General features: G+C 38.4%; 1 protein-coding gene and 1 non-coding gene across 4 annotated transcripts in view; one reads left to right on the top strand and one right to left on the bottom strand.

Moving 5' to 3' along the window:
* The window catches only part of KLHL2 (kelch like family member 2), an 80,470-nt gene that overhangs the window by 26,086 nt on the left and 32,593 nt on the right, over nucleotides 1-21,791 (top strand). For 2 of the 3 annotated variants that reach the window (XM_059697773.1, XM_059697772.1), the window contains exons 4-5: nucleotides 4,653-4,774; nucleotides 18,917-19,079. In XM_059697773.1, the coding sequence (XP_059553756.1) occupies nucleotides 4,653-4,774; nucleotides 18,917-19,079 (285 nt within the window). The remainder of the gene's footprint in view (nucleotides 1-4,652; nucleotides 4,775-18,916; nucleotides 19,080-21,791) is intronic. The other variant, XM_059697774.1, reaches the window with a different exon arrangement.
* Nucleotides 13,336-13,468, bottom strand: LOC132236293 (small nucleolar RNA SNORA16B/SNORA16A family). Its single transcript, XR_009453241.1, has one exon. It is a non-coding gene; the product is annotated as a small nucleolar RNA SNORA16B/SNORA16A family (small nucleolar RNA).

Raw genomic sequence — 21,791 nt, forward strand, 5'->3', positions numbered from 1 at the left:
TGTGCCCTGACCGGAAATCAAATCAGTGACCTTTCAGTGCATGAAATGACACTCAACCAACTGAGCCACAGTGTGCAGGGCTTGATTATTTCTTTTGTCATATTGAGCATGATTCAGCAAGGTAAATTAGAATTGGAAAAGACAGATTATTAAATGATTAGGAAGTGAGGTCCTTTAAATAGTGGTATGTATCGTTATATTTGCCTAGATTCATATTTTCATTCATCGAAGAATAGTTATTGAGCATCTTCTTGTGCCAGGCATTATCTTAGGCTTCTGGGATCATAGAGATGAACAAGACAGACCAATCTCTGTACTCACGATTCTCATCAGGGAGAGGAGAAAAGGTTAGACTGAGTAAATGTAAAAAGATAACTGAGTGCTGGGAAGGAAATGAAATAGGGTGTTGCACATAAAGAGCATAAGTTAGGCTGTGCTCCATTTAAACCATAAATAGTAAGGAATTGCATTCTCTCAAAATTGGAAGGTAGGCTGGGCACCAGGCATGATTGCTTCTGCAGCTTGCGACTCCTGTTCTTCAGCAGTCAGTTCCTGCTGTATCTGCACCCTCTGTCCTCAATAGAAATTTTATCCTTAAGTTGCTTCCCCTCCTGAATGCAAGATTCTTACCAGAGTGAACTCCACAAGGAAGGAGGAAGATTGTCATTTTATCTTTTAGAAGCTAGGAGACCTTTTCCAGAAGTTACTCAGACTAGACCAAAACTAGCAGGGGAGTGCAGTTCCCAAGTTTGCCTTAGATTAGTTGTAGAACTGGGGGGTTATGTACCATGAGCACCAGAGAGTGGCTTGCAGGGCATTCGGGTCAGCTTGCCAGAATGAAAATACATGTGTCAGTAGTGTCTTTGTAACCCAAGACTAATAGAGATCAAAAGGTCAGTAATGATTAGCATGGATGACAAGTGGAGCTTGAGGAATGATGGAATAAATTTTATTAAATATAGATGTAAATTTATCATTCATTTCATAGGGTTTCAGCATATGAGAAGCTTCTGTATTATACTTTTATGGTTTTTTGAAATATTTTTATATGCTAAACAATAACTGAAATTAGAATGATAGTTTTTTCTTATTAAAATGATTTTATGTTTTACCTCTTAAACCTTTTCACTTTTTAGAACTTTAAAATGGGTAAATGAAGTTACCAGTTTGTGCTGGGCTTCAGGAGTCCTGATTAAACTTCTTTAAAATGGAAATGTTCCTATTCATAACCTATGTCCTTTAAGTTTTTACAATTTGAAGGACTTTATTTCTTTTTTTATATATATATTAAATATATAATTATTGATTTCAGAGAGGGAGAGATAGAAACATTAATGTTAAGAGAATCATTGATCGGCTGCCTCCTGCATGCCCCTTACTGGGGATTGATTGAGCCTGCAATCCCAGCATGTGCCCTTGGCTGGAATCGAGCCTGGGACCCTTCAGTCCACAGGCCAACGCTCTATCCACTGAGCCAAATCAGCTAGGACAAGACTTCATTTCTTTTCTCAAAAGAAGTAGAGATGGTTCAGAGTTCACTAGTGAAAGTGCTTATCTCAGTCTAGAATGTTTGGTGGATGTTCAAGAATACCCTTGTTCAAGACTAATTTAAGTGTTATTAATTATATTAAGTAATGATGCCACATCTTAAATTGGTACTTGTTTTACTTTTTTTGTTGTTTTTAAGGCATGTGAATCTTTTTTTTTTTTTTAATATATTTTATTGATTTTTTTTACATAGAGGAAGGGAGAGGGATAGAGAGCCAGAAACATTGATGAGAGAGAAACATCAATCAGCTGCCTCCTGCACACCCCCTACTGGGGATGTGCCCACAACCAAGGCACATTCCCCTGACCGGAATCGAACCTGGGACCCTTGAGTCTGCAGGCGACACTCTATCCACTGAGCCAAACCAGTCAGGGCTTGTTTTACTTTTTCTTCTTCTAGTCATTCATTCATCAAACCAATATTTATTGGGTCTCTACCATATGTCAGGCATTATAAGATACAGAGATAAGAAAGACATCATCCCTGTTCTCTGGAAGCTCAAGAATTCAGGTGAGGCCCTGTCAGTGTGGCTCAGTTGGTTGAGCATCGCCCCATGCATCAGGAGGTCGCCGGTTCAATTCCTGGTCAGGGCACATGCTTGGGTTTCAGGTTTGATCCCTAAAAGGGAGTGTGTGCAGGAGACAGACAATTGATGTTTCTCTCTCTCCTTCCCTCTGAAATAAATAAAAACATATTAAAAAAAAAAAAAAAGAATCCAGGAGGTGAGAACTAGGTATTATTACGAGTAGATTTGCAGGAAGTACTCAAGTGTACTCATGGTGAGAGCCTAAGCCAGCCTTAGGCCACCAATAGGTAAGACTACCTGGAGAGATTCCAGGTGAATCTTAAAAGAATGTGTGGGGATTAGCCTGGGGAATGAGGGCTTGGGGAGACAAGGAGGACAAAACTCATCAGAAGCGTCATGGTAGGAAATTGCTGGGTGTGTGGGGAAAAGTACAAAAAGTTCCTTCTTGATATATTTTAAGCCCATAAGTAGGAGAGAGAGAGGAGATCAGATAGCGAAGCAAGGGTGGACATGGAAGGGGCTTGCATGTCTGCATGGGAGCTGCTGAGGGCTTTTGGGTGCCCCTGTCAGGTCTGTGCAGTCCGTTCTGGAGGCCAGGAAAGAATTAGGAGGTTCCTGCAGAGGGGTTGGCAAGAGGTGACGGGAGCCCCAGTGGCACAGTGGCAGAAGGGATGGGGAGGTAAGGAGATTGATTTGAGATCTGTCTCAGTTTAATTCTGCAGGTTTTGGTGAACAATGGGATGGGTGGCTGAAGAAGGGAGAGTTAAGAGTGACCCTCAGGTTGTCATTGACTGTGTCGGTGTGGATATCCTAGTTAATAGCTTCAGAGTGCTACATGATCAGAACACAGAAACCAAACTAGTCAGAGGGAGAAACTATGGGACGTTAAAAATGACACAAGATGAACTCTGTACAGTATCATTGGATATCTTTTTTAAAATGCATCATCAGAAATACATCTCACAAAACCTGTTTAAAGATTTCCTCTATGAACACAGCAAAGGGCAGTAACTAAGGTAATATGTTACAGCTAGAATTAGATCGAAATAGCTTTTACAAGTCTCTTGAGTATGTGTTTTGATTCTTAGTTGTTACTGGAATTTTTTAAACTTGTAATGCAATTTGTGGCAAACTATTTGTAAATTAATGTGAAAAATAAAGATTAAAAGGTTTCTGAGGCAGTATATGATTGGCATTGAATTTGTTGGAAGTAGATAGACACATTTTTCTGGGGAGAGATAATTTATATAAAAATCACATAAAGAATATATGAATTAGTAAAGTATAGCTTAGAGCAGTACTTTAAAAATAGTAATATTAAAAACGGCTTAGCAGAGGACTGTTTTTCAGTTATATGTATAAATCAAAGTCAGACTTATTTTCGCCTAAGCTAAGTTATGCCTAAGTCCCAGAGGGTGAATTCACTCCTTGAGAACTATGGCTTTATGCTTGTATGAACCCAGGCCCTGCAGGATTTTGCACATCACAGGGGCCCTATAGATCTATTAGACGCGGCTAATTCTAAAAGTTCACGTATAGGTCAATTAGATGTGGCTAATTCTAAAAGTCCACTTGGGAATCACCAAAGCATCTTCACTTTGGGCACAAAAGAGCTTCCAGATTATACAAATCTAGTCTATCCACAAGATCCAGAGAGCATAGGATAGGGGAGGGTGACTTATATGCAGATAAAGAATTATTTTTCCATGTTCCACAATCCTCCTTCCCCCGTCCTTTTTCTGTAAGAGGGGCAGGGAAGAGAAGAAATATGCTATAAGAGCAGACACAACCCAGTCCCCTGTCTCCCTGCTATATAGACATATGCACCTTTTTCCCTTAACTATCTCTCCCTTTCCCTGTGATACTGATGTATGTTTTCCCCCCTGGGAAGTAGCAGGTAAGTTTTTGAGATATTTTAGCTCTTAGGAGAACAGCTTCTTTCTGAGCTGTTGTCAGAGATAATCCCCAGGAAAGCAGGCAGTTAAATGTATGTCACTATTATTTTTCCTTTCTCCCAGGGTTTGTGTTTGCAAAGGGATTTTGTGTAACTATGGATTTCCCTAGGCTTTTCTTTTTTAAAAAAATTAAATTTATTGGGTTGACATTGGTTAATAAGATCATGTAAGTTTCAAGTGTACATTTCTATGGTACACGATCTGTTGCATTGTGTGCCCGCTGCTCAAAAGTCAAATCATTGTCCATTATCATATATTTGGGCCCCTTTACCCTTTACTTATCCCCACCCCCTTCCCTCTGTAACTACCATACTGTTGTCTGTGTCTGTGAGTTTCAGTTTTATATCCCACATACGAGTGAAATCATATGGTTCTTAGCTTTTCCTGACTGACTTATTTCGCTTAGCATAATAGTCTAAAGGTTCATGCATGTTGTTGCAAATGGCTATATTTCATCTTTTCTTATGACCGAGTAGTATTCCATTGTATATATGTACCACATCTTCTTTATCCTGTCATCTGTTGAAGGATCCTAGCTGAATCCAGGTCTTGGCCACCATGAATTATGCTGCAATGAAGCAGTGTTGTGTGGTAGTGTCACTCTTACTCCTTTGTGTTTTAGGTGAGATGAGTGAGAGCCGAGCAAAGAGAGTCCGAATAAAAGAGGTAGATGGCTGGACCCTGAGGATGCTAATCGATTATGTTTACACTGCAGAAATCCAGGTTACAGAAGAAAATGTACAGGTAAGATAAACACCCCATACCATTTAGTGCTTTATACATGACAGGTTTTTTTTCTTAAAAATTTTTAATGTTGACACTATTGCAGATGTCCTCCATTTTCCATGCCAGTTTTTAAAATCAAAAGTGCATAACCATCCAGAATACATTTTGTACCAAAGTAATATAAGTCATTGTTAAAACTGTATTTCTGAGAGACATTTGGAATAATTATATCTCTTTAATAATGTTTCTGATTTCAGTATTTTTTATATTCTTAAAGTTCTAAGACACAAATCTTTCTGTTCTCTGAATGACACTCATTCTTTTATGAAAACACTGTCATATTCATTTATAACTGCTGATTGATGCTGCCCACATTTGTCTTTATTCCCTTGAAGGTTAAAATCTACAAAGGATGTTCTTGACTACCAACAGCCTTTTTTACTTCTTTTATTAATTTAGCACTAGAGGCTCAGTGCACGAAATTTGTGCACTGGAGTGGGGTGGGGGGCGTTCTCTCAGCCCAGCCTGCACCCTCTTGCAGTCCAGGAGCCTTCAGGCGATATCTGACTGCTGCAGTGGTGGGAGAGGCCCCTGCTACTGCCTCTGCGCTCACCAGCCTGTGAGCTCAGCTTCTGGCTGAGTGGCTCTACCCCTGTGGGAGCACACTGACCACAAGGGGGCAGCTCCTGTGTTGAGTGTATGCCCCCTTGTGGTCAGTGCACGTCATAGTTACTGATCGTTCCGCCGTTCGGTCGATTTACATATTAGCCCTTTATTATATAGGATTCTCTTTAAGTACTTCTAGAGTTTAGCTAAAATTAGACATTGAATCGTTCCTACTTTCTATAAAGAACAAATGTCTTATCTATATAATGTAAATGTTTAAATAATACAGATGTATATGAAGTAGAAAGTGAAAATGCATCTTTAAATTTGCACTTGCTCTGGCCAGTGTGGTTCAGGGGTTAAAGTGTCAGCCTGCACACTGAAGGGTCAAAGGGTTGCAGGTTCAATTCCTAGTCAAGGTTCGATTCTGCACCCCCACTGGGGCATGTGTGGGAGGCAACTAGTCGATATATCTCTTTACATTGATGTTTCTCTCTCTCTCTCTCCCTCTCCCTTGCCCTCTCCCTCCCCTCCCTTCCTCCCTCCTTTTCACTCTCTCTAAAAATCAATGGAAAAAATATCCTTGGGTGAGGATTAACAACAACAACAACAAACATTGCCCTTCCCTTCATACCCACCCCAGCCCACACATACATTGATCTACTGCTCTCTTTCCTCAGAAGGTAACCTATTTACTGTGAATTCTTTCACACATTGTCTATGCAGTTACACACACACACACACACACACACACACATTTTCTTGACATAAGTATATTTTTACTATACCTGTTGTGCAACTTGCTTTTTTCACTGAACACAGTGTGTTGGAATTCTTTCCACATTGATACATATGGGTCCAGCCTTTTCTTTTGTGTGGTACTCCATATGTTAATCAGCATGTATGATTTCTCACCTTTACAAAATGTTGTAGTGGATCAACGTTTTAAAATTTGCACTCAAAAATTTCATAGGATAGATTTCTCAAAATGTAATTGGTGGGCCAAAAGATACATGTGTATTTTAATTATTGATAGATATGCTAAATTGCTGTCTAAAAGTTTTTATTTATTTATACCCTCTCCAAAAGGTAAACTGTGTTTTGAGGACCACAAAAAGACTTAGGACCAACTTTTAACTTTTGTTTTTAATCCTCACTGGAGGATATTTTTTTTTTATTGATTTTTAGAAAGAGGAAAGGAGAGAGAAACATTGATGTGAGAGAGAAACATTGATTGGTTGCCTACCTTATGTGGCTCTACCGGGAATTGAACCCACAACCTAGGTATGTGTCCCAACCAAAAATTTGAACCCGCAACCTTTTGGTGTATGGGGTGATGCTCCAACCAACTGAGCCACCTGGCCAGTCAGGGCAGGACTAACTTCTTAAGGAATAATCTCTAAATTCTACTTGCACAGATAGGAAGTTGTGGGTTCAGTCTTTAGTCCTTTGTAATTAGTTGAAATGTACTGTAGGATATTTGAATGTGGAGACTGAAATCTTTGCACTTTAACTTGTTAAAACCTGCTGTTATTAGATCTGAAATATTGGCAGTGGTGATCTTTCCCAGGTGGCCTCATTAACCTTTGCTTGGAAGTCTTGCTCATGAGGTAAAGCATTAGAAAAATTTTGGTTGATACTGAAGTTATATATAAAATTGTGAATTAGGTGCGAGGTGGACCTTTTTTTTTTAACAGGGAGGAAAGTGTGTGGGATGTGTCATGCGATAACAGCACCGAAATGTCATCTCAGTCTGGTCTTTTCTGTACGGTCATGCTATTTGCTGGGTTCTGTGGCATTATTTTCAATAAAACCTTATTTTGGGGTGTTTTATGCTCCTTTTTAAAAAATTGAGTGTGTGGGCCTCCTTGTGTTCTATATCTGGCCTTCCAACAAATGAATTACTGCTTGGTTTCTTTGATTCACACAGTGTACCACATGGAGGGAAATGGGAATGGATGATGTAGGCCTAAGAGACTAAACTGTGTGAATTCAGCTCTGAATGTTGTTTGTAGTGGAGGACGTCTCTCATGTTTCTTTTAATAAGTATCATGTTCTAGTCCTGAACTATTAGTCACCACAGCCTTTCAGAAAAATCTCTTGCCATGCTAATTTGCCTTTTGTGTATATTGTGTAGCTCTTACAGAAATATATTCAAAGAGTTGTATTTGATCCACTTATTAAATACTTAACATTCATAGAGTTGCCTTTTTTTATGTGTGTGGAAGAGGATTGTCTCTTCAACATAGGGTTCGCTTGGTATATAAAAACTTATTTTATCTTCCATTGAAAAATACTTGTTTTGGAAAAGGCAGCTTGGAAATAAGATGGATTAAAATAAGCTGTCTTTTCTATAATAAGAATTTTTCAGTGAAATGTGAATAAGGGTTTATCTATCAATATTTTTGTCTGTCTATCCTTTGCTAAGTCTTTCTTGTAAGTTCTGTTCACCTTAAGAAAGGCATGGCGTAGTGGGAGGTGTCTGGTGTTCTTGTTCGTGTTAAGCTAAAGCATGAAATAGCCCCAACAGAAGACCTGCTCTGAGTATTTCTGCCTTGAGAGTGCCGACAGTGGGGACAGAACAGTCTGTACTTCAAAGGTTTATGACTTTAGGTATATTTTGTCAGACCTCCTGTCAGGTGACCTCTCTTTTATACTAGTAAGTTTCTGTTTTAGTAATAAAGTGCAATTTTAGGATAGCAAGTATCTCAGTGTTTCAGGTTGGGATTGCATGTTTTATATAGGATGATAGTTCCTAGAATACTGAGGGCCAGCTGCGAGAGTCAGTCAATGACAGAGCAGGACCGTAACCCTGGTTGTCTGATTCCTAGTTTAGGGTGCCTTCTGTGATACTTGCAGTCTGCTTACCACAACACATTAAAATACGTGTATATAATAGCTGCTTGAATAGCTGCCTGACTTTGAGTCAGAATGAGGGAATGAAGTAATTTGAAAAATTAACTCCAAAGAAGGAACAATGATTACTGTATTATACAGGTACTGGGCTTTAATTCTTGGCAATTGAAGGTTTCCCTGTTTGTGTGTGTGTTGCTGTTCTTTTGTTTAGCACTTGGGTATTTTATTTATAGCAAGGCTGGGAGTAATTTGAGCCAAGTGAGTTTAAGTTTGTTTATTTTTTATAAGAGAAATAAAAGAATATATATCTTACCATGACCATGCTTTTAATTGAACTTTTTGTTGTTGTTGCGTTGAGTAACTTAAATTTAGCTTGTTTCTAGAGTTTTCAGTCAAATTTTGTAAACTTTATGAATTTGGGGACAGAGAAAATAAAGCCAAAGGCAACTGTCAAGCAGGCTTTTAGGCTTTTGGGGGTCATGGACTCCTCTAGGAATATGAAGAAAAACTGGATCCTTTCCTAAGTCAAGTGCATGTAAGCATGTATGCACAAGGTTTGCCCACACTTTGAGAGAATTCATGTACTTTGTGGTTTCTGTGTGTCCCTCACTATTAAGAATACTTGGCTTTATATACATCTGAAGAGTTTTCACATGGGTTTATTTTCAGCTATGTGCTACATATTCACTACCAAATTAAGTAGGCATTACTCTATTTTGCAAATGAGAAAGCTCTGGAAGGTTAAGTAATTAGTTCAAATCAGACAACAGCTATTAAGTTGTAATTAACTAGTGTTGCTTAAAAAGAGAACTTATAAATTAAAAAATAAATATATTTTTATAACTAAAAAGTATTTTTTTTATTTTCCAAAAATTATTGAAGATTTACTCTTCTTCATTTGGTGTGCTGATGAACATTTTTGGAAAATTCTAAAGGAGCTTGAATTTTTTTAAAACATTTACTTCATTGCTAAATTTGTGATTTTGTACCGTACGTTTTTACTTCTCAGCTTTTGGGTATTTGTTTTGGCTTGCTAAAAGTAGGTGTGAGCTTTTCACTTGATGTCAGTGTGGAAAACAAAGGCCAGGATGTTAATAGACAATGGCAAATGTAAGTAAATGCTCTTATGCCCAAGTGTTTTGAGTGTTCAGCCACAGGTTCTATCTACATTAGAACTTTTATCATCTCAGAGGATTTTAATAAGCATCTTGTAATTTTGAGTGGATGAGTTTTAAACAGTTCATGAAACTTGTATGTTGCATAAATTGAAATGATTTGAGGTAGGAAATCTCATCCTTTTAGAAAAGGAACAGAATTTAAATGAGAGTTTTCCAAGAGACCTTTAAAAATTAATTTTTGGTAAGGAACACAGTTTCAGTACAGTAGAAAATTCAACATAGTGTGTCCATTTTATTGGTGGTATAAAACAGGTTGTTGTAGACAGGAAGTGCCAGTAGTATGTTGGTGTATAGTGTTTTAAACCCTGAGTCATTCCTAAAAGCAAGGCACCCCAGGAGGGACTCCCTTGGTAGGAGGCCTGTTGATATGGTTGACCACTTAATTAAAAAAGGCTGTAAAGTGGAGAAACCATTTAAAAAATAATACATGTACTGTATACTCTAAATATTTTTATTTTCTTTTTTTTTAAATAATACATTTTTACTGATTTCAGATAGGAAGGGAGAGGGAGAGAGAGATAGAAACACCAATGACAAGATAGAATCATTGATCAGTTATCTCCTGCACATCCAGCACTGGGGATGTCCCATACTGGGGAGGGAGCCCACAACCCAGGCACATACCCTGACCAGGAATTGAACTGTGACCTCCTGGTTCATAGGTTGATGCTCAACCACTGAACCACACCGGCCGGGCTAAATACTTTATTTTAACCTAAAACATGTAACTGTACAATTGCATCCCAATCTCTTGTTGTAAAACTAAGTATGGTCAGCTGCTCATTCTTACATACATACCACATCATAATCATCAATTCTCATTTTCTAGTTGTTTAAGTACAGCAAGGACTGAGACTTAAAAAGAAATCTCAGTGTGAAGTCATCTTCAAATTATGCAATTTCTGTTTCCTTACTCTCACGTCTAATTTGATTAAAAAATTTCTTTTTGCATTAACACATTGGTCAAGTGATTATAAAGCAATCAACTTAGTCTTCATAAGAACAACTCTGTTTTTATACTTACATTTTATTGGATTACACATATCTATTTAAGTTATATAATTTCTGTAACAAGTGCAAGTGTCAAACAGATTTGTGAGCAAATCCAACACATATGTGTTGATAAAGTGCAACTCAGATGGAGGGGCAGAAGTGTGCAAGCATACTAGAGAGTATACTTTGCAGAGGACATGAGGAGAGTTGGTTAATCAGGTGGGTAGGTGAGCAAAGGTTGGTAAAGAGTGCTTTTGCTGCTTATATTTCTGCATTGTTTAAATCTTTAGTTGTTCCTGTCCCCTCCCCTCCCTCTTATAAGTAATGCTAAAATAAAATTTGTGGATTGTAGCCTATTCCAAATTGTGAACTATATTCTCAGGATATATTTCCAGAAACATACTCCCAGAGTCAAAGGCTTTCAGCTTTTACTAGAGGCTCGGTGCACAAAATTCATGCATGGATAGGGCCCCTAGTGGCTGCCGGCTGCCGGCCGGGGCCTCCCTTCTTGAACTCCCGAGGGGACATTTTGCATTTTAGGCATGTGTGTGTGTGTGTGTGTGTGTGTGTGTGTGTGTGTGTGTGTGTGTTTGGTAGCCCATAATGAAAGTTGCCTGTTTGCTTTCTAAGGGAGTTGGCTAGTTACAATGGTAGCAAAAAATGTGCTAGGGGCCAAGGCTTGCTATACCTTGACCTGAATGGATGTTGTTAAAAAAAATTGTATCAATAGTGATCAAATGTGCTCTTTCATTATTTTCATTTATATCTATCTGATAATTAGTGAGGTATCAAATATTTTCCCAGGTTTGTATTCTGTGTTTGTTCTTTTCCAAATGGGCCCTGATTATATCTTTGACTTTGGCAATATTTGATCAAAAAAGAAAATAATCTATGTTTATTATGAATGAACCAGCATAGAATATCACCTTGTGAGGGAGAGAGGAAATCCTGGCATTCCATTGTCATAGGGTTGAATGTTCAATTCAATCCAAGAAACAAGTCCTTGAATTAGAACTAATGCACTACTTCTGGTCATGTGCCAGGCACTATAGTGAATGGTTGACCATGTTGTTTAATTTTTCAACATTCTATAAGGTAGGTGCTATTTTCATTATACATTTGAGCCACTGTTGAATAAGTTGGAGATTTAGAGAAACCTTGGGTTAAAAATAATGGAAAAAACAGCTGCAAAAAGATAATATTGGGGAGGTGGCTTTCAGGCAGTGCCCCTACTTTTTCCTTTGCATTTTCCCCTTCATTTTTATACTATTGAGAATGACATTACTTACAGATGTATTCTGCTTAAGAGTTAGTCTCTCTTAAAACTTTAAATACCTCTGGAAGGGTTTTGTCCTGGAAGGTGATGCACTGTTAACCATTGATGTGAGTGAATAATAAGATGGCTTTCTTTTAGACCTTGCTGGCAGCAGCTACCCTGAAGGATGGACATTGGATACGGGTGTGAGGGAGGGAAGGTGAGGTAGGTGTATTTGACGGATGAAACCCTTGGCAATCAGGAAAGGCAGATCTGGGTAGAGAATCATTGCTGTGTGCACAGAGCAGAGGGCTGGCTCCTGGTGGCCAAGGTTTAGGACTGAGATGTGCAAGTGCGAATGAGGTGGCAGGATGCCAAGGACAGACACTTCCTATTTCAAAACTGTACTCGGCCAGGCCTACATCCCAGAAAGAGGAAGGAAACTTTCTTCTTCCTTCTCCCCTGCACCCCCTGAGGTCACAGCAGTCAGGTGGCAGTGTTATGTTCATTGATATTGCAGTTTACGACTATTTTTAATACTGTTTCTATGAGTAAATGTGCAATGAGCATCAAGCAGCCAATTGAGAAAATAAACTTGTGAAACATAACTTATTTTAGAAGATGTATGCTAATGAAAGTTATAGGTTATAGGTTATATTTCACAATGAGACTTTTTTACTTCAGTGACAAATAGCTTCTTTAATGTGTGGGTAATTTCTTCCCTCGGCTCATGCATGCCCTTTGGACAGCTGTTTCCCTTTTTCTTTTCAGGTCTTTGCTGACATGCAAGGTCCTTCCACTTTAAATAAACAGGTGCTTCTGATATGAATATAAAATAGCTTGGATATTAATAAAAATCTGTACTTACTGTAAAGTTAACAGTGACTGAGTTGTTAGTTTCACGTTTGCATGTTTTCATAGGCATCTGGAAATCTTATATATGGAGCACTCAGACCCATTGGTCATATCTTTTCTAAATATACTGCTAATGGCTCAGGATTTAAAAGACTTACTATATAAACTGTTCCCCCCAATGGAGTAAATAAATACCCACGCTGAAAATAAACTACAGATTCTAATAGCCAGGCAGAAGGAGTGTACTTGTCTAAGTGAAACATTTTATGTGTAATTTGGCTTGTCAAACAACATGAAGTAGGATGAAAGCATCTTACTTTAACACGTGCAGCTGGTGTAAGAGTGTCATCCGGGTGCTAATCATTTGGCTCGGCTACCTTCCCTGTCTAATGTTCAGCCTGTCTTCACTAATCATTGGTAGCTTTCCCCCTACTTCTTTGTTCATTGTAGAAAACAACTCCATAGAACAAAATTTTCAGGCTTTTATATATCTTCTTACATTGGAAATCAATGTATCTAGGAGAAAATATTTTTTTTCTATTTAACAAAATGCTAGCATTTGAAGTTGTTTATTTAATTAGCTGGCCCTATTCTTTTACTTCATGTTTCTCTAGCGCTTAAGATATTGCTATTGATATGAACAAGAAGAGTAATGTGTAGAGCTTACTCATTGTTCTGCTCGAGGCCCAGTGGGGTCCCTTCGAGGCCCGGCGCCACCCCAGGTGCAGCCGGCCGGGGAGGGACCTCAGGAGGTTGGCTTCTGGGTGTGTCCGGCCCCTTGCCCAGTCTGGCTCCACTAGCCACCTTCTAATTAATTTCCTTTCTTTTTTTTTTTTAACTGTCTTTTCCTGAAATGTTGCAGATTGGTTACAGCAAACAGAACGGCGACCTTCAAGGAAAACTGTCACTCTGGGCTCCTTTTTGATTAATTTCCTTTCAATGTGCATGAATTCATGTACCAGGCCTCTAGTTAGATCATAATGCTCTGTGGCTGGGGTTTACTGTATCAATATAATTCCACCTCCTATAAAAAGCAGCACTAATTCAACTGTTTCTTTGCTCTACAGAGCTCAGAAAAATTAGTTTTAAAGTCATAAATTATTCTTCAGACCTCTTTTTTTTTGTAATTCCTAAGACCTCTTGGTTACAATGCCCAAGATATTTTTGTGACCTAAGTAGAAAATTAAGAAATCGCCTCTTTACATTGCTAGGTGTTTCCCACATTTGTTACTAATAATGTAGCTTATAGAAAATAAGCGATGGGATTATGATAGCTCGAGATTAAAGCACAGTCTTCCTTTCCAGTGTTATGTAGAAACCTCTGGAATCATGATGATGTCAGATATGAAATATTAGGATACTAAATCTCATTGATTCAAGGTAATCAATTGATTCAGGTTGTTTTCCTGAGCAGGATACAAGGGTAATTTCTTTCCTGGGTCCTTGTCCAGATGTATTTGAAGAATGAAGATAGGGACAAAAGGTGGTAGATGAAAAGGGTGGAAATTTATTGGAAGCAAATACAGACTCCCACGTAGGGAGGGAGTCCCAAGGGGGTAAATCCTTAAGCTCTCTTTTGCTAAGGTTTATAAAGGCTGTAGTTCTTTGTCACTTCATGCTCTCTTCTAATGGGACCCCTTCCTCACGTTATGATCTCACTAGAGGCCTGGTGTACAGATTCGTGCACTAGTCGGGTCCCTTGGCCTGGCCTGCATCCTCTCCCACTCCGGGACACCTCAGAGGATGTCAGAGGCCTGGTGCATGGTTTTGGCCCAATCCCCACAGGCTGAATATCTGCACCTGGCCTCTAGTATGCATATAAGATCTCTGGTTAATCTCTTCCCGCCCTCCCCCCTTCTCTCTGAGATTCATCAGTCTGTTCCATGTTTCCATGCCTGTGCGTTGAGCGTCTGCTCCCTGGTGGTAGAACGGTCAGACGCTTAGCATATTTAGCCTTTTATAAATATATAAACTTACAAGTACACTAATTTAAGAAATTAGTAATTTATAAATATAGATTAGAGGCCCCATGCACGAAATTCATGCAAGAGTAGGCCTTTGCAGCTATGGCGGCTGCCTTGATCCCTCCCTCGCAGCCATGGCAGCTGCCTTGATCCCTTCCTTGCAGCAACAGCGGCTGTCTTGATACCTCAGTCGTTCCAGTGTTTGGCCATTCGATCGATTTGCATATTACGCTTTTATGATTATAGCTCCTCTTCTAATTGGTCACTCTTTTTGTAGAATTTCAGCTTCAAAGCCCCAAACCCATGTGGTGCTTCCTTCTTTCGAGCTCTCTTATCTTGTAACATTTCTCTATCTCTTGTTTTCCTCTTTCTGCCATCTGTTGGCATTTCTCTATCCTCTGTGAAAGTTTGTTTCCTTTTTCCTCCATGCTCTGTGGCTTTTCCTTATCTTCTGTGAATGGATGTCCTCCTCTCCCCTTATCCTGTGGCACCATTTTTATTCTCTGTGAATGTATGCCTTTTGGCAGCTCTACGCCCTCACCTATGCATTCCTAAAATTCCCTAAACCTGCCAATTTTATCCCCAAAATTCCTTTCATCATCCACCAAATCAGGTCTCTCTAAAGTTCAATAATTTGTGTGCACTTCCATGATTTTGCTGTATTCTATACTACTAATACTATTACATAGTTAATGTTTTTCTATACATTGACTCAATTTTTGCTTTAATCTACTGAAGAAATAATTTATATTATTAAAATAAATAGAAGGTAACTGCAAAAACATATTACTAGCTAGTAACATGAAATGTTTATCTGTGTGTCCTCTAAAAGCATTATACCCGCCTTGGTTAATACTGTACTCATAGCAGACTCAGGCCTGTCCTATGCTAGGTCTGTGGCCTTGGGCAAGTTACCCAACTTCTCCAAGCCTCTGTATTCACTTGTATATAATGGGGATAATGAGATATTGTTATCTGCCAAGTGCTTAGCACAGTACCTAACTCAGTTATTACTCAGTAAATGGAAACAGTTGTAAGAATGTGTTGTTGAGGTGTTTATTATCTTTATTGCTCTTGCTGAAAGAACAATAGAATTTCGGTCAGCACTTCTATTCTGCACCTTGAGGGGGGCTCAAGATAATGGAACAAATAATAGACAGAAGAGTCGGTGAATTTGATTGTAGCCCTAGCTTTCCACTCAACCAGCTACATGACTTGGTCAACTCGCTTGCCTTTCTAGTGTTTGGTTTCTTTATCAGACAAAGTAGGAGGTTTGGTTTAATTTGATTCCAGGGCATCAAGCTCATAGGCTGCCAGCTGTTTTGAGTGTTTCTGATTATGGGATATGTGTCATTTCAAATTTGGAGCATTAAAAAAAATCTTTATTGTTGAAAGTATTACATATGTTCATCTCCCCCCCCCCCCCCATGGAGCATTTTTTATTTTGTTTTTCTTTAGCTGGCTATCCAACTAATATGCAAAGTAATTAGAAATTTGGTGTGGCCCTAGCTGCTTTCCTGTTTTCATCATGAGTGACTGATGGTGACCAGGGGTCATGTTAGTAAGCCTGGACCAGTTAGTAATTGTATTTGAGCTGTATGTCATGAATTTCATAATTATGAGCTGTTGAAGTTTAGTCCTAGTAAAATCACATCATAAAACTGAGGCATTTTTGAAGGGTTTAGTGACAAAGGGAAAAGATGAACAAACTTGTTTTATACCTTTGACTAACACTTCAATTATATTTAATATGTTTGCCAAGCATGGAGGCACTTGACTTATTATTGACATCAATAAAAAAAATATTTGTGAATTTCTAGCTGATAGCCTACAGATAAATAACATTTATATTCCTGGCCTACCTGACTTGTTTTATACTCTTCAGATCTGAGATTCTACAATGTTATAAATTTCAGTCTCTTCGTAAGGTAGACCTGGGTTTGATAGTGATGTTGAAATTATTCAGAATAAAAAATTTTAAAGCCTGTTGTAGCTGTTTTTTTTTTTTAGATGGATACATATGAAAATGTGGGTCTATATGTGTATGTTAGTATACTATGAACTGAACACTGATTTTTTATTTATTTAATATATCTTAGAAATTATCTCATTCATATATACCATTCTTATTATTTTGAATGACTGCAGAGGAGTCCATCGAATAGATTATTATAAGTAACCAGTCTCTTTAAGATGGACATTTAGGCTTTTTTCCTAACTTTTGCTATTACCCACAATAATGCTCTAATGGATGTCTTGTACACGTGAGATTTTCTGCATATATTAGTGTACCTGTAAGTTAAGTTGCTGGGTCAGAGGATATAGGCATTTGTAATTTTAAGTGAAATAGACAATTTGCTCTTCATGAGGGCTGAGCCAATATAGGGTGGACAAGAGTAGGGTTACAGTTGTTTTTATGGAAAATAATACAATAATTAAGAAATAATAATACAAGAATAAACTGTGTTTCATGTATTCACAACTGTAAACCTATTTCTGCCAACCCCTGTATACATTCCCACCAGCAGTGTATGAGTGAGCCTGTTTGTGCTCAGCCACTTTCCCCCCCCAAGTATCTCTGTCTTTCCGTATTGCCAAACAATTTGACTATTACTGTACTACACTGTGGTGTTTCTGGAAAAATGCTGATTAGATGGGTGATCATTGCTATTTGTGCAAATTTCACAGAGATTGAATCTTACGCTGAAGACCACTTTCTTAACTATTTGTATTTGCTGAATTAAATGGCTGCATTTGTTAAGCATCTTGGAATGCACTTTACATTGCTTCAGAGCACAATTATACCAGTGTAGGAAATCCTCCAATTTGCAAATTATCTCGACTAAAGTCTTCCATGGAGATTCATTCTCATAACATAATGAAACACACTATACACATTACACAAAAGGTTTGGCTGTAAACAGCATTATTTGCACTTTATTTTTCTTAAATTAGAAGGAAAAGGCATTACCTATACATACTGTTTTATGTTTTTTAAAAAATGAATATTAGTTGATGGATTTGGACTGAAACATAAGTTATCCTCTTAGTCCTTAATTCATGACCATTTGATTATGTTCATGTGGGGGCATACACAGTCTATAGATCTGAGAGTTAAAACTTACATTTTTTTTTAAGAAAAGAGAGTGGTTTATGTTACAGAAAGACACGATGCACTCTCCCACATTTAGGACAACTTACATACATTTAGGAAAATTGTAAAAGATATTCAAAATTATTATTTATTTTTCCTCTGTGGCATATCTGAAAGTCAATTACTGAAGGAACTTAGGTCTTGTTTCTTTCTTTTTTTTTTTTAATATATTTTTATTGATTTCAGAGAGGAAGGGAGAGAGAGATAGAAACATCAATAATGAGAGAGAATCATTGATTGGCTGCCTCTTTCACCCCCCACACTGCAACCTGGGCATGTGCCCTTGACTGGAATCGAACCCAGGACCTTTCAGTCCACAGGCCGACACTCTATCCACTGAGCCAACCCAGCTAGGGAGGTCTTATTTCTTTTTTGTGCTGACGTGATCTTTTCTAAAATTGACCATTGTTCTAAATAGTTGAGGCTTTTTTTTCCTTTTGGCTTTTATAAAAGAACTGCAGATGTTTGAGAACTTCTTTTTATGAAGTTTTCCTCCTAAATTTGACTTTCAAATATGGTCCTTAACATAGCACTGTACTAATTCACTTACAAGGAAAAATGTTTTCATCATTGACCTATTTGAAAAGCAGTTATAGTGTTGGATATAGTACTTATAGTGAAGATACTAGCTAAATTGAATAGAATAACCTATAATTAAAGAAAATTTCTTGGAGTTATTCAAATAAAAACTAATTAAAAAGTTACTAGGCACTTATCTTTTATGTTTTCCTTTTTAGCACATGTATTACATTCTAGGGACACTGTCTGCTTATAGCTAGAGACTATTGAATTTAAAATGGTGCTACCCCCAAGGGTAGCAATTTGTCTTGTTGTTCAGACCGTGGATGAACAAAATGAGGCTTTGTTATGGTACGTACTCCTCTGGGCTCACGCCTGCTCCACAGATCACTGAAGCTCCTCCCATGACTGCTCAAACTCAGGGAACAGAATCATTTTCACTGAACCATAGCACCCCCTAGCATCCTAACAACTTATATTTTTAAAATTCAAAAGACTATTTTGTATGCGTATAAAAAGAACCATTAAATCTAATATGATCTAATTGCTCTTATATTCTTATGACTAAGGAAGGACCTTTGAAAGATTCTATAAAAATTATGAGGAATATGAAGAGGCATCACTCTTTTTTTGCAAATAATCTTTAGGTTACTTTTTTGTGTATGGGTCTGGATGCAAATCATAAGCTGTGGCTGGACCTCTTGTGCCCTCTGTAGAAGCAACAAGTGGTGACAGTGTTTCTCCAGCAGTTGCCTTATCATGCTTACTTGTGTGTTACAGGTGCTTCTTCCAGCTGCTGGTTTGTTACAGTTACAGGATGTGAAGAAGACTTGCTGTGAATTTTTGGAATCTCAGCTTCACCCTGTCAACTGCTTAGGAATCCGGGCTTTTGCGGATATGCATGCCTGCACAGACCTCCTGAACAAGGCCAACACCTATGCAGGCAAGTCGCATAGACCTCTGCTGAGTTAGAGACCAGGAGGAATCTGGAAAACTTGAATTTTGAAGTGAATCTATAGTGATTTCTGGAAAATCATGTCCTGTTTCTGGATCTTGGCCTTATAAGAAGACATTTAAAATGTTATAATGGTAGCACAGTATAATTGAATCATGTTCATAAAATTCTGAACTTGAAAAGAAAAACACTATAAATTGGTATTGAGCCTAAGTAATAGAATACCTGATTTTATGCAAGTTTTGAATCCCTATGTATTTGTCTTTCAGATTTTCAAGTTAATAGTCATTGTTTGCATAGGAAATGAAGTCATTTTATCTCTGTGGCTTTTTACACCCTCCTCTTGAATACATGAAGACAGCCTTGTTGCTTAAAAATCTTTAAAGCAATGAAGATCTAGATACCTTTGGGTGGAGTAGAAAAGTAGATCCAATAAAAACAAAAAACTGGGGGAAAAAGAAAAGTAGATCCAGCCCTGGTCCATGTTGCTCAGTGGTTAAGAGTATCAGCCCACCTACTTAAGGGTATCGGGTTTGATTCCTGGTTAAGGGCCCGTATCTGGGTTGTGGGTTCACTTCATGCCGCCTGGTTGGGGCACATGAGGAAAGCAACCAGTCAATGTGTCTCTTTCACATTGATGTTTCTCTCTCCCCCCCTCTCACCCTTCCTCTCCACCCCCCCCCCCCTTCTACTTTCTCTGAAAAGCAATGGAAAAGACTTCTTCAGGTGAGGATTAACAAGAAAAAAAAGAAAAGTACATCCAACATAGGCAGCCCTCCCAGCCATGGGCAAACTACAGCCCGCGGGCCGGATCTGGCCCGTTCGGCTGTTCTATCCGGCCCGCGGAGCCGAAAGAGCGGAGGGTTCTCTTGCTCTCCCCTCCGCTCCTTCACCAGCAGCAGTGTTAACATGTATTAGTTCACACAGACACTCCATCCATGCTTTTGTTCCGGCCCTCCGGTCCAGTTTAAGAACCCATTGTGGCCCTCGAGTCAAAAAGTTTGCCCACCCCTGCCTTAGACAGTGCATTCTAGGATCTTGTGCTGGCATCCTCTCCCTTGGCAGAGGAAGGGCTTGTTGCTTTTGTCGAGGAAGCCATAGCATGGTTGCTATGTAGGACCCTCAGTTCCCCCTCTCTGGGGAGGAGAGATTCTTGTTATAGCTTTGGATGTAGCTAAAGAACACAAAAGTAACCAATAATTTACTTTGCTTTGAGTTTATAAACATTTAAATATATATATTAAAAGTGATTATTAGGAAGTTTGTTTGTTTTTTTAACCATCTTTCTGGAGGATAAACCTTGTGGAAGTTACAGTCCACCATCAGTCCTCTGTATCTGTGAGACCCAATAGGGACAGTTACTATAGGACCTTCCGTAACCATTGCCCCTTAATTAGCTCTGTAACTCCTACTTCTTCCAGCCTTCAAAGGCGAGAGCCCTTCATCTAATCTCTGCTCCATCGTGTTTACTTTGATGAGTAAGGGACATTTTGACACATGGACCTGGGCAAAGGGCATGTGTGTGGGCGAGTCTGGGGGTGTGTGTATGTATATGTGCACATGCACATGCAGAGCATTGGAAAGGAGAATTATTCCCAGAACTCCTTTTGCATTTATCCAAGAAATAATGGTATAAGGTGGTTAGTTGAAAACAAAAAGCCACAGTGCTTCAGTAAAACATAATAGGTCCAATAAATTTGAGCTTTATAGATTTCTGTAGATTGGCCTGACTGCCCTTTAAAAAATTGTTTCAGTAGGAAAATGTGACCCGAGTTCCAGAAAGCTTGTTTACAGATAAACTTTTAGAACACAACCCTTTTGTAAGTTGGGGAATGCCTGTAATGTGTAATGATATTCATGAAATCTGTGGGATGAGGCATTTTAAGAAAAACCAAAGACAAATTAGAATCCACTGATGTGTTTCCATACCACCAATTCTCTTCTTCAGCTAAATAGAAAATATTTCTTCTAAATCCTCAAGACCCATCAACTACTAGACATAATGTGCCTGTTTTCAGTGATTTATATCAGGTAAACCAAGGAAGCATATGTATTTTTTGATAATTTTTGTGCATAAAGTAATCACTATTTAACATTGTATCTTCCTTGGGCTGCTAGTTGTCTCCAAAGTGCTTGATAAACATTACTGACTCTGAAGAGATGGGTAGGGAAAGAATGAATAAAGCAGGATTGATGCAAAAGATGTCCAGACGTGCTTTACATGATGTACTTACTAGATCGCATAGTTTTACTCTGTCAGAAGGAACTCATTTACTCGGCTTTCAGGAAACAGATTTTGCTAATTCTTTCTTTTATTTAAAATCTTAACTTTGTTACAGTATGCTATAAAAGATTAACAGTTTTCCATCAGTATTAGAACACCTCCATATCTTAGTTTCTAGAGTCCTTCTTTGTAATTATGCCAAGGATTTTTTGTGGAAAAATAGTCACTTTCATCCAAATTATAAAGAAAAATTGGATTTTCATTTTGAATGCACTCTTTTAAATCAAAGTCTAGTCTTAAAGGATGTACTGCTATTAAACCATACTCCTGAGTCAGGAATAATGTATTTAAGTGCCGGCAGCCTGGGAAGATGGGGACTCTTGTCCCAATGACCATCTTAACATCTCAATGCAGGCAGAGGTTTATAAGGAGGGAGAGAGAAAACAGGACAGAGAGATTAAGGGGAGAGGGTTGAA

This window comes from Myotis daubentonii, chromosome 5, assembly GCF_963259705.1.
Source record: "Myotis daubentonii chromosome 5, mMyoDau2.1, whole genome shotgun sequence".
In the NCBI taxonomy this organism is placed as follows: Eukaryota; Metazoa; Chordata; class Mammalia; order Chiroptera; family Vespertilionidae; genus Myotis; species Myotis daubentonii.